General features: G+C 45.3%; 1 protein-coding gene across 6 annotated transcripts in view; it reads right to left on the bottom strand.

Annotated features, from left to right (window-relative positions):
* Blo (bloated) overlaps positions 1 to 14362 on the bottom strand; it is a 94668-nt gene extending 80306 nt beyond the window's left edge. The window contains exons 1-2 of one of the 6 annotated variants that reach the window (XM_070665375.1): positions 13633 to 14362; positions 6490 to 6847 (exon numbers count right to left, since the gene is read on the bottom strand). In XM_070665375.1, the coding sequence (XP_070521476.1) occupies positions 6490 to 6646 (157 nt within the window). In that variant the 5' untranslated portion in view covers positions 6647 to 6847; positions 13633 to 14362. Of the gene's footprint in view, positions 1 to 6489; positions 8431 to 13632 lie in introns of those variants that run through there. The other 5 variants (XM_070665376.1, XM_070665378.1, XM_070665377.1 and 2 more) reach the window with 5 other exon arrangements.
* Positions 14363 to 15602: the final 1240 nt, after the last annotated feature.

The raw sequence follows: 15602 nt of genomic DNA, 5'->3' as shown, positions 1-15602 counted from the left end.
GCTATGGCCGTGTTACACGTACGTTCGATGAATCCCTGATAGATAACGTGATTAGCAAACATGTATACCCGCATCATCTCTCACGAGACGTATTATTACATCAAGGCTGCCAATGCTAGTTATCGCGTTCGCGATTATTTTTTTTTACGAGTACGAATGCTCCGATTATCAAGATTTTCAAACCGAGGGATCTTAAAGAGAACTTGACAGAGCTTTAAATTCTCAAAATCAGATCGAATCTAATTTTTATAAAACTTTGATTTTTTAAACATACATTGTATAATTTTTTTTCCGCGCACATAAATTGAAACTTTAATCAATAGCTACGGCCGCGTTAATTATTCCTTTAAGAGAAAAGAAAGACCGGCACTTGAGAAAGTCACTTGGCCTCCTATGCAAAATAAATTATTTATGCCGCTAATTCGTAGAACGTTTTTCCTGCCGAAAGAAGTATGTGCGATGTATGGGGTAACAGGTCGCGGTTTAGTTTCCTAGACTATGCTCCAAGTTCCTGACATTCTCACGAATTGTTATCTTTCGAGGGTCCCCTGGGGCCACGTACTGTCGCCATTCTCCCGAGTGACAACATTCTGGGAAAGTTACATAGGTGGGCTCTGAGATTTTCTCAAATTAAACGAATATAACACGCGAGGAATAAAAAGAGTGCAAAGTGCATTAGATCTGGTTTTGTCATTCTCAACGCGAATGTAAAAAAAAAAAAAGAAATGAAGCGTGAAGACGAAAAGGTTAACGATAAATTTCTGTTATCTCATTTGGAACATATTGCAAAGGAAGTAGCGCGTTGTCTATGGGAGAGCAACGCTCTTTCGACTTGTTTACTGTAATACCGCTATACCGTTGTAACAAAACTTTAACGTCGAGCTTTGCGAACTTCAGGTTAAACGAAGCTAATAGGCGTAAGATTATCGGGCGGCTATCTCTCGCGGTGTACTGCCTATTTCTTGCCGCACTTTCAATTGCGGCATGCCGCATGTAGCTCAGTCGGGATTCCGGAAATGACGGGGCCTAATCTACACGCTGGCTTAACCCGGCGCGTCGATCGATCGCGAGCGTGAGTTAATTATTAATCGACGCGCTAACATGCTCGTGTAAATGACGATTACGGAATTCTCGAGTCGATTTCCGCATTCCGCGAGTACCGTACAAGTTGCCAGGAGACACGGTTTCAGATTCGCAGTGAGATAAATTTGAAATGATTTGATAAATTTATAGAAAAAAAATAAATAAAAATAGAAATAAAATAAAATAAATTTAAAAAATAATGAAAAGTTTTAGTACATAACATTTTAATCAGTGAAATAAAAAAATATATATTTCTATGCAAATTATATTTTTCTGCTTGTTGGGATATATTATTTAATTATAATAAATTACGTCGTACGTACGATGGATATTTTTTGTTTTGCAAATTATTGAACGCGACCGCGACGGTGAGAATATATCGGCTGGCGAAAGAATTGCCGGAAGTGCAAATAGCGCATCTTACTTGCGGTAGGTCAAAGTTCGCGCGAATCGCGCTGACCTACTGCTTCGAGGGCCGCGAGCGCCATAAACACTTCGTGCAGCTGTGTATCGTTCAATTCGTCGCGTGAATCTCTCGATATCGGAGGCGACTTCGAGAGCTGCAACGGCACGGCCCGCTACAAAGTGCAACGGCTTAGTTTCTCGCTGTTCTCGCTTACACCACTCTCGAAAGATCGTTTGCCTCCTGACACGCGAGTTTTCTCGTTAGTAAATGCTTTCACGGAATCGTCACTGATTTTTTTTTTTTCTTTTTTTCTTTTTTCTTCCCCGACACGATATCCTCGTTATTCCGTATTTCCCGCTAATTCCACACTTCGCGGCTACACTTTTTTCATCCACGCTATATCGCTCTTCGAATTTCGTCGGGGGTGGGAATTTTGCACAAGCGAAGGCTAATTTCCGAAGATTGATTACCGGCGACGAACGCGAAACACCCGAGCGTGTACACCTGGGAAAACCCGCGGCGTTGACACTGATGAATGATTTTAGCGCATGATGTCATAATTGTGAGAGGAATGTTTTCTCAGCCTTAACTCCGACGACCATCCGCGATCGGCGTATCTTCCGCGAACCGCGGGCCCGCGATCGCTGGCGAGCAAATCACCTGAGAAAATCTCATTGCGGCGGAGTCTTGTCGAACGTTCAACTTCCGAGTTTGTTCTGAACGCTCGGCAATACGTTCGCCGGTGTAAAATAAACAATAATAATTAAAAGCTCGATCAGAATTTCTCTCTTTTTTTTATTCATGTATTTTCCTTTTTTCTTTTTTTTTTTTTTTTTTACAAAGTGTTATTTTCTCGGCGCGCGCTCGTCTCAGGAATTTTGCTGAATTCTTTAAACCGCCAGATAGACTATAATGTTAAACGCACTTGGCATATGTTCACGGTCGGACCGCGCTAATTTGTATTCCCATAATCTGTACCGTGTTTCACCTCTGTAACCTCTCATCCCTGTTACATACATTGCTCCCCTCCCACTACCTGCTAAGCACGTGTCTCACAAAAGTGATGCTAGTGCGACCTCCACGTTCTTAACTCGAGATACCGGTCCATTCGATATCCCGGTACTTCCTCGTTTCTGCGAGGTCGTTTGTGATCTTAAGGCTATTCGACACGCAACCGACGGAGATTCGAGTGCAAATATCGATGTAAAAGCGATGAGCGGGAGGGAAAGCAATAATTAAAACGTAAAAAAAAGGGTATTTTCGCGAAATCTGACGATTAACAGCTAGATAACAAAATTGTTAAAAAAAAAATAATTTTACAGACTTGAAGGCAGTTTGTCGTAATATAAAATTTTTTTTTTTTGCATTAACATAAGTTTAATTTGCAACGTAAAATTGATAGACCATTTGTTATGGTGTTTTACCGAATAACAATTAATGCGCGTTGTAAATCACATGTTGACGTTCGTGTCTAAGGCTATTAATTTGAGATTAATCACGCTGGCATTTATCTAGCGAGAAAATTAACGCGGTTGCACAGCATTGGCGGTGCTTTACTCGCGAGATATATATCCGATACACGATCTCTGTGCTGTTGACTCGGAATACCGGTCTATTCGGTGCTTCGAGCATTCAAGTACTTCCTTATATCTAAACGCGTCACGTGTAAGACTTGATCGTTACATAGTAGTAGATCGTGTTATCACCGAACTCTCGTCACGCGACATTGTTTCCATTCCGCGTGTAGGATAGAAAAAGAAAAAAAGAAAAAAAAAATTAAAACAACATCGACCTTATGCAGAACTCAACGACGCGAAACTTTTCGCTCAAATAATTATTTTAGATGTTCTGCAACTGCGAATTTGTTGCAACGTACTTGGGGAACGTTCGGGAATTAATTAACGGGGAGACCGCGAAAAAGAAAGGTAGAGAAGAAGATTTGTTTCCCGAGCGACGAATCGGCCTTGCGGTCCGCGGATCTCGGGGCGATTTCCGCGCCGCGTTCATTAGCGATCTAACGAAGATCATAGCGCGATCGGGAAGCGTATTACACCTCGTTACACGCGCGCACTCATGTGATATCGGGAGAGGGGGCGGGCGGGAGAGGGGAGGCCCGGTCCCTTGCGATCGCGGAGAGCACGCGACGATCCAGGAAACGCCGGCAGGCGGGATAATGCGGACGGCACAAGGGGTCTTTAACAAGCTCGGAACGAGAGGCGCATACGCCGAGCGCGATGCTGCACCCAACTAGGCTGACTTTCCGAGACCGCCCGCATTGACGACGGGTATAGGGAAAGGAAGAGCGCGAGATAAAGAGAAAGGAAGGTAGGGGAGGGATAATAAGAAATATACACCTCGTGCCGGTATAATGAGAGATACGGCGCAATCCGCTAATACACTCCGCGAGCTCGTACGTTTTTGTCATCCCGGAAAGCCTTTTTTTTTTTTTTTTTTTTTTTTTAAAGTATTGAGTTGTGAAAAATAACGTGGATCCCTTCAAGTCGAATTCGAATTACAAAATAGTTCCGTTCGTTTTTACAACATTAATGCTCCCTCGTGCCGTAACGTTACTCGCGCAGCTAGGATATTTACTTATGCATTCGGTATAACTGTTAATTATGTATCTGACTCCTCGAGCGTATTAAAAAAAAAAGTTTATTTAAAAATTAGAACCGACGCCGCTGTCGAAGCAAGCGAAAGATATCGAAGACGCGAATTAATTTCGATCGCTGCGTTGGCGATACAGAAAGCGGAAACGCTCGTAACTTGCGACGGTTCGCTGCGTTTAGCTTTATCTGCCGTATTTATCCCGTACTTCGCCGTGGTTCGTGTGTGGCATATTAAGTTGCTTTCCTGAAACTGCACATAAACAAGATAGAAGCGCAATCTTTGTATACCGCTTTTAGTATATTTACGTGACCTAGCGTAACATAATGATGACCGCGCGGTCAAAGGCTTAACAGATCTGTTTCTGCCGTGATTGTTTCTTTTTTCATTTTAAATTCTCCTAAATCTCACAGCAACCGACTCCACGAAATCATCGTAACGGTAGAAAAAAAAAAAAATTAGTAAAACAATTTAGTTTAAATTTTTACAAGTTCTAAGCAATAATTTCTTTTTTTTCTTTTTTTTCTTTTTTCGGCACACTTAATTTACGCCTAGCGTACATTTCGTTTTTTTCGTGTACGATTCAAATGCCATCCCGTGTGCGTGTCTTTCGCAGCGAAAGGCTGCGGCGCGTGTTAAAAGTACAGCGAAGGTGTTGGAGAAGTCAGCAGGATGGAACGCTTACTTTGCGTAGAGCGTGAGAGAAGGGTCATTAATACAATTAATAATTAGCTAGTGATAGAAGGAATGATCGAGTCCTGCGCATACACACGCACCAATACCGTTACAATCCCACATATCGTATTAAGAGAGTTGCGAGAGACAGCGAAGGTGCGCGTCCTTCAATGAGATTGTCTCTTCTCGGTTCCGAAATGACGGCGGCTGATCGACCTCAAAGACACGTCGGAAGTCGTCACCGCCGTCATTTCTTTTCCGAAAGAGAGGAAAAATTATCGTTAAAATTATTGTTACGCGATCGACCTATTAGCTATGATTAATATTGTCACTGATATTAGATAACACACAAGGAAAAAAAAAAGAAAAAAAAAAGAACCAGATCGATAGCGTAACGATTATTTCGAGCCGTTAGTCTGCGGCAAGATCTGCTGATTAAGTATGTTACACATTGATATCGAAGGATTGGCAGAAGTTAGACACAAGTTAGGCGTAGCTCTCGTAGCGCAATGGCGCTGCTTGATTTCTCGGCTTTCGTCGATCGCGGCTCAAAATTCAAGAATCCCTTCCGAGTCACCTGCGTGTTTGAGAAATTAATTATTTTTATTTTTTTTCTAGCTACTAATTTTATTGCTGCGCGATAAACTTTAATATGTATATTATATTCATTAAAAATTCAAGAACATTCGACACGTTAACCGTAAATATTGCCCCGACGGCGAGTCGGAATTCCCATAAAATTTCCAGCGCGACGCGTCGATTTCGTTAATACGCTGTGAAAAAGAGAGACGGGAGCGCGAAGATCAACCGGGAAGAATTCGAACGCGTGCGATCTTAATTAAGCTCCGTTGACAGCTACGAAATTTCTTGCGTCTCGTATTCACCGCGAGATTAAGCATGCGATGCTGTGCCGTGTCGCGTATCAGCGGAATTTCGCACGACCGCGCGCATAATTTCCCGACCAGGACGCTTCTTCTTGGAAACGGTGGCTGAGAGACGAGATCGCTGGCGAGGCCAGCGAGAGAAGAGAACGGGAGGAGAGTCGCAGCGAATAATTTCCACAATCTGAGATCGCTCTCTAGGGCCGTAATTTTTTTTTTTTTTTCCTTTTTTATTTTATTTTATTTTTTTTTTCCTCTGAGATACAAGACATCGCGGCATCACGAGGTAAAATCATTTTGCGCGATCTCTGTCTTTCTCGGCATACTCCTCCCCCCGCTTTTTCTCTCTTCTTTCCTCGACCGGCTTTTCGTGCGCTTTTATAGTCGGAACGCGCATTAAATTCCGCCGGTGTATATGCCCGCTCGTATCGCGAATCGTACCGGAAGATCGTCCTTGCGGACACGTCCCGTCGCGTAACCTCCGCGTTTTATCAGATTTTAATTCGGCAAACGGTACCGTGGTCCTCGCGCGTGCGGGCCATCCCGCGGTGTACTGTTAGACGAGGCTTGAAGGGTCAGGCTTTTATCAAAGATCGATTAATCAAATAATCTCGCTTAAAAGTTCTCGGTCGAATCTGAGTTCTAAAATTATTACAAACGGTATAAGGAAGTATTAAAATTATTCGATGAAGGAGACTCGAAAGTAACCGGTATGGTTTCGATTTAAAATATCAAGCAGCGCCATTTATTTCGATCTCTCTCTCTCTCTCCATCTCGCTCCGCTAACATATGCAGGATATGTCGCAGTTTGTGTGACGTGTTATTGCCTGGACTCACCTATCCTCTTCACGTGGACGTCTCGATTGAAGGAGACGCTCCTCTCGGCGGGCTCGGAGGCGGAAGGCCTGGGTGCAACGGGGGGTAGCAAATGCGTGCCGGGGGGATTGCAGCCTTCTCCACCTCTTAATAATTCCGAGCGCTGTATCGTGAGCATCTTGCCTCTCAGTCTTATTTCCCGATCATGCCACACAACCGGCTAGGATCACCGTTCGCCCGGTTTCAGTTCGCTCGAACCCTGCGTACACTTTTGCTATTCCACCCCAGATTGTTCTTTACCCCTGATCTTACGTTCCCTCTTTTTTTTATTCTTTTTCTCGCTCACGCGAGCGCACCCGTAGAACCCAATTCCACCGACCTGTAAGCCAAGCAAAGCTGTGCTCTTAACGTCTAAAATAATCTCGTCCAGGTTCACGAATTTAATTCTTTATCCGTTGCTCCGAAATTGTCCCTTTAATTAAAAATACGTATTCAATTAAAAGCCCGTCTTTCTGCGATTAAAAAAAAAAAATCTTTTCGTTATCGCGATAAATTAATTTTGATACGTAAAATTAATAATTGCGTAAACCGTGTGTTGTCGCGTGTCACCCACGCTTTCGATTCCAACAACGTAATCTCGGCTAGTAATTTTTCTCAGCCGTCGCCGGGAATACAATTCGTACTCTAAAGATCGCGTGCTTCCCGCGCGCGATATTTTTCACGTATACGCGCGCGAGAGCACGCGTGGAAAAAAAAAAAAAGAAAAAAACGTGAGAGAAAGAGAAGCTGATAGGCATCGGTGCGTTCCCGGGGACGGTTGTCTATATGCCAGCGTGTGCCAACTGTAGGCAGATGATGATAAACGCAGCGAGTGATAATGGCTCTCTTTGTCGTCGCGCAAGGCAGATGGGATACTCGAGATACGCGCGACTGTGCATAATGACAGTGACAGGGATGACGGTGACGGCGCATAATATCGGCAATGGATTCGCTGATGAGAACTTTGCTAATAGGAGCGATTGTGCGATAAGGTTCTCTGCCGTCGCAGCTCTTTCCTTACATCCGTCCGCGTTAAGCGTTATCGTAATTATGCCCGGGATTCTGGACGTAACTCCGTTGGCTCGCTATCGATGGTTACGATCTAGACGCAACGACACCTAATTTAAATTTCATAGAGGCTGAGGCTTCAAAGCCACCCGTCGCCGGTTCGAGGCGCGCGGAGCTAGAGATACAAAGTCAGACTTGATTTTAATTAATTCCCGATACGGCGCGAATAAATTGTCCGGCTCCTCGCTTTCGTCATATTTTCTCCGCCTGTCACTAGTCGAATGTCATTCCGTAACGAAAAGAATTAATTTTCACCGTGCAAAGTATTCATCTTCGCGTCCGTCCAGGAAATTTTGTACCACGCCGGGAAATCTTAGATTTCCATTCGCGAATTAAGAGCTCGACGCGGTCGCGTTGGTTTTTATTTCTGTCACTCGTAGTCTGTTCTTTCAATTAAGAGCAACGTGGTTGTATAACAGAAGATTGAAATCACAGTGCAGTAGGACCTCCTATCAAATACACGCGAACACAGAATTTCTTAGAGGATTAAAAAAATAAAAAAATAATAAAAAAAAAAAGAAAAGAAAGATACGAATAAAAAACGTGTCGAAACTAAAAGATTCCTAATCGACGAGACCCGTAACTGATTAAAGCAATGTCACGCACCAGTCGCTTCGAAACGTTTTCACAAATTTACGTAAATCGATAAGGCAATCAATCTCGGACCTCCCGACGTGCAGAGGCACAACGTCTCGACACGGTCATCTCGATAAAAACGGCTCTAAAAATATCGCTGACGACGGTCACTCGGACGACACTCAAGCGGAAGCGACAGGATTGCTCATTATGATTATATGCGTTTTATTTCACTAGATGTTTTTCGCGCTCCCGTGTAAAAACACCGTCCTCTCGTTCTTTCTTTTCTTTTCTTTTTTTTTTTTTTTTTTTAAGAAGTCGGCCTTCGTTGCAATCCTTTTACCGCGTGCGGTAGACGATAATAGGTACAACGTGCAAATTTGAAAACATATTTTATTATATCAAACTATCCGAAATAAAATAAAATAAATATTCCCATTATATTTCGAACGTCGTTCCAATTAAAAAAATTATCAGAGCATATTAAAGATTTTATTCTGACGAGCCGGGTTTGAAGCTTCCCCGAGAGTGCTGCGTGCGGAATTAACATTCGTCGTGCGTTTTTGTCTACTTCGCCGCCGGACTATCCGCCCTTGAAACAAATAAAGGTAATCCTGCACGTGCGCGTCCATCTCGCAAGGCCATCTGATCGGAGTGACACGTTGTCTCGGCGGGTTCCCGTGACACGTGGGGGTGAGCCGTCACTCAACGACTTTATTAGCCCCGGCAAGTGCCCGAGGGAGAAAGAGACGCGAGTTTCAAACGAGACAATTCGCGTGGACCTGCTTCGGGGATTAAGATACACGCGGTAGGCTCGGTAGCTATATTTGGCGAAGAAGAACCGTCGAGACCCCCGGGCTGTCTCCCGCGGGGAGACTTCGCTATAAAAACCGGCGTTAATATATAAATTTTTTTTTCTTCCTTTTTCTCTTTCTTTCTTCTTTTCGGGATTCGAGAGTTTACGACGGGACTTTCTCGCGCATCGACTCCCACGCGTCTTCTAATCGCGCGGAGAAATGCTCAATTCGATCCGGGGGAGGCTCGAGAGGTAAAAAGGGAAAAAGGAGAGGTATAAAAATATCGGCGACGAGCGGCCGATTCGGCCGAACCGTGTCTAATGTACGAGAATGTCCCTCTAATGCGTCCTTCGTTATTCGCCACGGCGCTGGGTAACAGCAAAACGAAGACTGAGAACGATCGCCACTAAGTGCGGCGACACGACACGGCTATATTCTCGCGATTTTAATTTTGCCCAATACACCCGACCGGCGCGTATATATTTTTTTCTTTTTTACGAGAGGGACGCCGGGGAATTAAGATAGTTGACGGCGGGCGAGGAAAATTATGTCGAATTATGCGAGAGCAACGCATCGCCGTATTTCTCGTGAAAGTTGAATACATTTACTGCGTACAGTACGCCCGAAATTTTGTCACGCGAAACTTTTTATTCTGTGAATTACCGATAATGCGTCGAACTACTTAATAAATTTTGTAGCACGACGATGATAAAAACGCGGTAGGTACTCTGTTTTCGAAATATAATCAAATGGAGTTAAATCAAGGTAGTCTGAATAATTAATTCTTTTTTTTATCGCATTGACAACGAGAATATGACTTCATTGGACGTGCCGTCGCACACGCGATACGCGGGATCCCTTAATATGTGTTATTCGCCGCTTCCTAATGTTACGTAACAGCGCAAACAGGAATAATAAAAAGCCTAGCCTCTCTCGTAGCGTGCGATCAACGCTTGCGTTCTAAATTTTGTCGTGATTTCATGTCACGTTGTCCCTCGTCGTTAGTCATTAGAGCAACGACAAGGCCGCGGTCGAATTAATTCCCTCTCGCGTGCCGGAATCTAAATTCTCACGGAACGTTGGGACAAGAGACATTGTAAAAGATTAAAAGCCGCGCAAAAAAAAATAAAAAATAAAAAGAGTCAGGGCGAGGTTTGGGTCCTCGTGCCGTTTCAAATGTTTCTTCTAACGGTGTCGGATCTGCCTTTGAAACCTTTGTTCGCGCGAGATAACGACGCGAAAATCAGAATCACGTCGGCAATAAAATCACGTCGAGTTTAGTTGTACGACACTATTTTCTAGCACCCTTCAAATACCGCGATGTAATTAACACTCCCGTTTTCGCGCGCTAAACCTTTAACACCTTCTTAATCGACTTTTATTGACGCGTAGAAAATAATAAAATCAAAAGAAGCGCGATCCCTCGCCCCTCGCGACTAGACAGGAAACGGGAATCCGCTCGATTCCTCGGAGGTGCGAAGCCTCGTTGTCTTTTACTTCGACCGCCATTAGACAGATATTCGCCTTCGGATTAATTTCTACGTACAGCTCTTTTATGCCCGGCCGTGTCGCTGGATTCCGATTAATTAAAAACGCTCGATAACTCGTCTCACGGCTGAGAACTTTTTAACGTCGAAATAATTCCGCAATCTCGAGTCGCCCGGAGTGAAGGGGGCATTTTTCACGCAAATTTAAACACTTAAAAATTAAGATAATTGCGCCTCGTCGGATCTCACGTTGGGCCGCTCCGGCGGACACACTCGCTCGCGAAAACAAGTTGATGAGACTCGTTTTTATCTCTCGTTACCTTTTCACCGGCGGAGCGGCGCGGTTTTACAGTTAATACCGCCGGACTGTCCAATAAATTTGCGCCGGACGTCGTATAGTATGACCGACAAAAAAAAAAAAGGAAGAAAAAAAAAAAACGGAGGGGAGAAAAAAAGAAAAAGAAAAAGAGATACGCCGTTCTCGACTGGGCGCTCATTACAAGCGCGTACGCCGGGGCATTTCCGTGTGCGGTGCCCGACATATATTTTTCCTCAACCCGCAAACTCGAAAGCCGCCCTTCAATTTCTAGCCGTCGTCCGTTACGCCGCGCGGTCGGTGAATCCGCCGGGGCAACGGGGGGAAAGATTTTAATTTAGATCCGCCGCCGCGAGAGAGGAGAGGAAATCGCGCGCGTGTGTTCCCGGTGCGCGCCGACGCTTATAAAATTTCCACTTCGACGTTGCCCGGCTCCGACGGTTACTCGCGTCGGATCTCCTACGAGCTTTATCTCCCAGCGGCTACGCGAGGACGTGATGGGAGCGAACCTCTGCGTTTACGCCCGACACACTTTGCCGATAAATGGCAATCCCCGGGTATGCCTTCGACTAGGTATTCGGAATTCTCCCCGTTCGCTCGCATCGTTTCTTTTACTTTACTTTGAAAATTCCAGCGCGACTCTTTTACGCAAAATCGTTTTATATATGTACAGTATTATCCCCACGTATCGAACAACCCTGCAGTTTGACGTAAGAATTTTTCGAACCTCTTTCGCATAAACGCAAGCGTAACACTTAGCGAGCGAACACAAACAAAATCGTTCGCTGCAAAAATACCACGCCAACAAGATATATCCACCGACGAATGTTTGCGTGTTCGTTCGCTAAGTGTATTACACGCCTTAATAATCGGATGAGTAATATTCCGTGTTCGGTTTCTGGAGAATGGTAACAAGTATATCGCATCGTAAAAGAACGAGCCGTTATATATATACTGTATCGCTCTAGGTGTCCGGAAATATGACTCAAAACTAATAGAACGCGCCGAGAGGCGCGCGACGAGCATGACGTAGATGCTGAAAATGGCAGTGCAAGTCGTACGAGTCGTAGTCGTGACTCGCGAGGAAAATAAAAGGCAAAAAAAAAAAAGGAAAAAAAAAGGAAAAAAAAAACCGACAACGGCGCGGTCGTTTTATTTGCGTAACAGCTGCTATTACACCTCGCGCACCTTCTTTGTCGCGCGATTACGCGAGTCGGCCCGTCGCTTATCCGCGGCCTACCGGAGAAATCTGGACGTTGCGCGGAGGGATCACGTTACGTGCGGGTGCATTATGGTGAATGGATCCCGAGTACGGCGATTCCCATCGAAGGCATCCGTCCCGTCTCTTTCTCGCTCGCTCGCCCGCTTCGGCGAGTAACACTGACATACTTCGTATACGTCAAGGCCGAAAGTTCTCTCCCCGGTGCACGGCGCTTATCGTAGGCACCGTCTCCGCGTATTCGTCTTCTTTATACCCCGCGTACGTCTCAATCGCGAGTACATACGACGCCCGCACGTCCCCGGCCCTTCGCGCGAACGAAATGCCGCGCGATAAAACGATATCGGGGGGGGAGACTCGGCGAGAGGATTTGCACCTCGGGCTGATGGGGCGTGATCTTCATCTCGCGAGCAACGGACAAACGAAAGGGCGAAAGGGAAACGGTGAAAGAAGGAGCCGATCGTATGAGCGCGCATCGCGCCTGTTTATAATTAAAGCGAACGGCGTTGTTTGAGAAAGAACATTAAAAATTAATAAAAAAAAACATTTTTTTTAATTAATTTAATCACGTGTAAAAAAAAAAGAAGACAGGAAATTATTTTGAAACATATATCTGATTAATAAATTGTTTTAACTATCTGTTTGAGATTCTGAAAGATGCGTTAAATATGATCGTATTAATCAAATTAAATTGACAACTCTATTATAATTTCTCTATTAGACATTTCAAATTACTTCTAATCCGCTTGTCTTTAATCAATAAATAACGCGAAACGACTTTTTCGCATATATCGCTTATTAAAAAAAATCCATTCGAGCGGGCCAAAAGCCCGACGGTTTCTGGCGTACGCGTTAACTCGATTAGCTCGCGATCGTAGATCATTTAACCGATTTAACATATTAATTTCGGGAGGTCGCGGCCGAATCTCGAGGAAGATTCCGGAGGACGGATCACACACGTGCCGGGCATTTCCATAAATGTTTTATTCCCGCCGTAATCGGCATGCCCGAACGTCGGCGCGCCGCTAATACGGCCGCATCAATGAATAATACGCGTACCTCCGCTATATCCTGCTCGTTCCGCGAAGGCTCCTTCGCGTATATACATCGCGATCGCTCCCCATAGCGAGCGGGCGAGGAGCACGATCGGCCGACTCGATCTCTCGGTACGGGCAGATTAAATGCCTAGATTCGCGGAGCGCGCGCCACGAGAGAGGCCGGGGCTGCCTAGCCCGCGCGCACGCGGTGATTAAAGTGTCCGTTAACGCGAGTTAATTGATCTTTCAGTTAATGGGATATTACCCTTCCGCTGGATTTCTGGTTTGCCCAGCGCTTAGGCCGGCCGGCTGGGCCGGCCGGCAGATCCAATCTGCCGCGCGAAATAACTCGCGCTCTCGCTCTCGCGCCGGAGCTCTCTATAATCTATTCGGATCCCGCGGACGCGTAGCGCAGAAAGCCCGGCCGACCTACCAAAGAGACGCGGGTATCGTTTTCCCTTTCGATCAACGTCCGCGGCGACCCCGCGGTTTAATCGAGTCCGCCCCGCGTATCCGCCGGGCCGATCCCGCGCGCGCGCGGCCGCAGCATCCTCGCCGTCGTCGTCGGCCGTCGCCGACGCGCGTATCCGATATGTCATTTCGCTCCTATCGATATTAGATTTACCTTTACGAGCACAGTAGCATGCCAATCGCTTAGATATCCGGTATATTCTCTAGGGACACGCCCCCTTCAGGTGCGATTGGTTCCTCGAACGGTACCAAAAGAGCGAGAAGAACGAGGGACCTTATTTCTCTCCCTTCGAAGAAACTTGGTTACATTCAAAACTGTACACTCTCACCGTGCGACGACTGGTCACTATCACCGGGCCGCGGAGAATGATCCGTCGTGGTTGATTAATGATTCGAGGTAATTCAGCACTACCGATTGCAATTAATTAGCGAAGCGAATCCTCGTACCCGTCTCTCATTTAGCTGGACTAATTTTCCGACACTCGTCGTTTATCCGATAATCAAGCTGCGACATCCAAAAAGATCCTCCTTTTTTTTTTTCCCCCTCTCTCCTCTCCCTCCCGAGCACTCGATTAAACCGGCGGGCTAATTATTGCAAATCTGTCTCGCACTGACAGATACGCGGATCCGGGATCACTCGTTACGCCCTCGACCCTTCGAATTTAAACTCCGCTCCGCGTCGGCACCTCGCCCCCAAAAAGCACTGATGGCATTCGTACCTCGCGCGACTACAGCTGCAGGGACGACCCGGATGATCAGGGGTCTTAGACCAGGGGAGGTACAAACCGCGCAGACCGCCACCACACCACGCACACGCCACTCGTTCTCCGTTCGTTCTCCGCCGAGCGCCGAAGAACTAATAAAAGCTGGGACCCAGGTTGAAACTGCGTAGGCCGCTTACTACTCCTTCCACCGCAGCAACTCCGTCCTATCCCACCGGTGTACCGGACCCAGGCACCGACAGAGACAGGCAGGAGAGTAGGCACGGATGGACGGATGAACGAACGGGCGGACGTGCGGAGCGACTTCAAGGTACACACATGCCGAGATGCGCGACGCGTCTCTGGGTAAATAGTCCTGGCCGGCGAATAAATCATTGGAGTCGACGCGTCAATAAATGATAGATTGCGTTATTGATTAGGATAATTCAATTTTTGTTCCGAGGAAGAATCTTACCTTCCGCGCGAATTTTTATGATAATTCTCAGCCGATGTATTAATTTAAATTAGAATTTCAATCGTGGAATCTTAATATTAGAAACTTTAACACCGCCGATCTCTGACTAGATTTCTATTATATGAAATATTATAACATTTATATTACTGTATTAAATTAGTGAAACTTTTTAAATTGAAAATCTTTAAACTTATTGCGCGTTCTAAATCATTTTTTTAAATTATACATTTTAAATTAAGTAACAATATTTTTTTTTTATCTTACATTTTTTACGGGAGATATATTCAGAGCTAGGGCAATAGATTAAATATATCAGAAAATTATTAATAAAATATCAAAATTGTTATATCTATATTTATTAAGACTTGATGCTACAATATGAGTCTCATAACGAGCACGATTAATATATATTTTCGTCCAAAAAATTGACGTTGATTGGTATTGACTGATGATGAAAAATACATGGTGTCAGGTGTCGGATTCACGGTATCGCAAGTGTATCGGTGCCATCAGGGTCTAGTTAGGTCCGGTCACTGGAGCTGCTGCCGATGATGCCGTTGGCTTCAGCAAGCTCCTTCGTTTCTTTTTCCCTCGCGTTATCTATTGTAATCTCCATTGTAACAACCGATGCCGCGTTCGTAATGATTCGATGACTCGGTCATTTCGTCGGTTCCCGCTTGATTAATACTCGGGTTGAAAATTGATGGCGATTGATATTGACGATGAAAGGATACACGATGTCAAGTATTTGATACTTCGCGCGGGCGATTATCGGTGCCATCATTGGCGGAGCAGGTCCAAATGCGGCACTGGTCATTCGGTTTTGCTCCCGCAAACTTTTCCGTCTCTTTCACTCGCTCGGTCTCTCTCTTTTTCTCCTCGGCCGCTCTTCCTACCCACCTGTATCTCCCTACCTGAGCGATTGCACGTTGCTACCACTGGTGAACG

This window comes from Cardiocondyla obscurior, linkage group LG13, assembly GCF_019399895.1.
Source record: "Cardiocondyla obscurior isolate alpha-2009 linkage group LG13, Cobs3.1, whole genome shotgun sequence".
In the NCBI taxonomy this organism is placed as follows: Eukaryota; Metazoa; Arthropoda; class Insecta; order Hymenoptera; family Formicidae; genus Cardiocondyla; species Cardiocondyla obscurior.
This window is presented reverse-complemented; position numbering and strand designations above follow the sequence as displayed.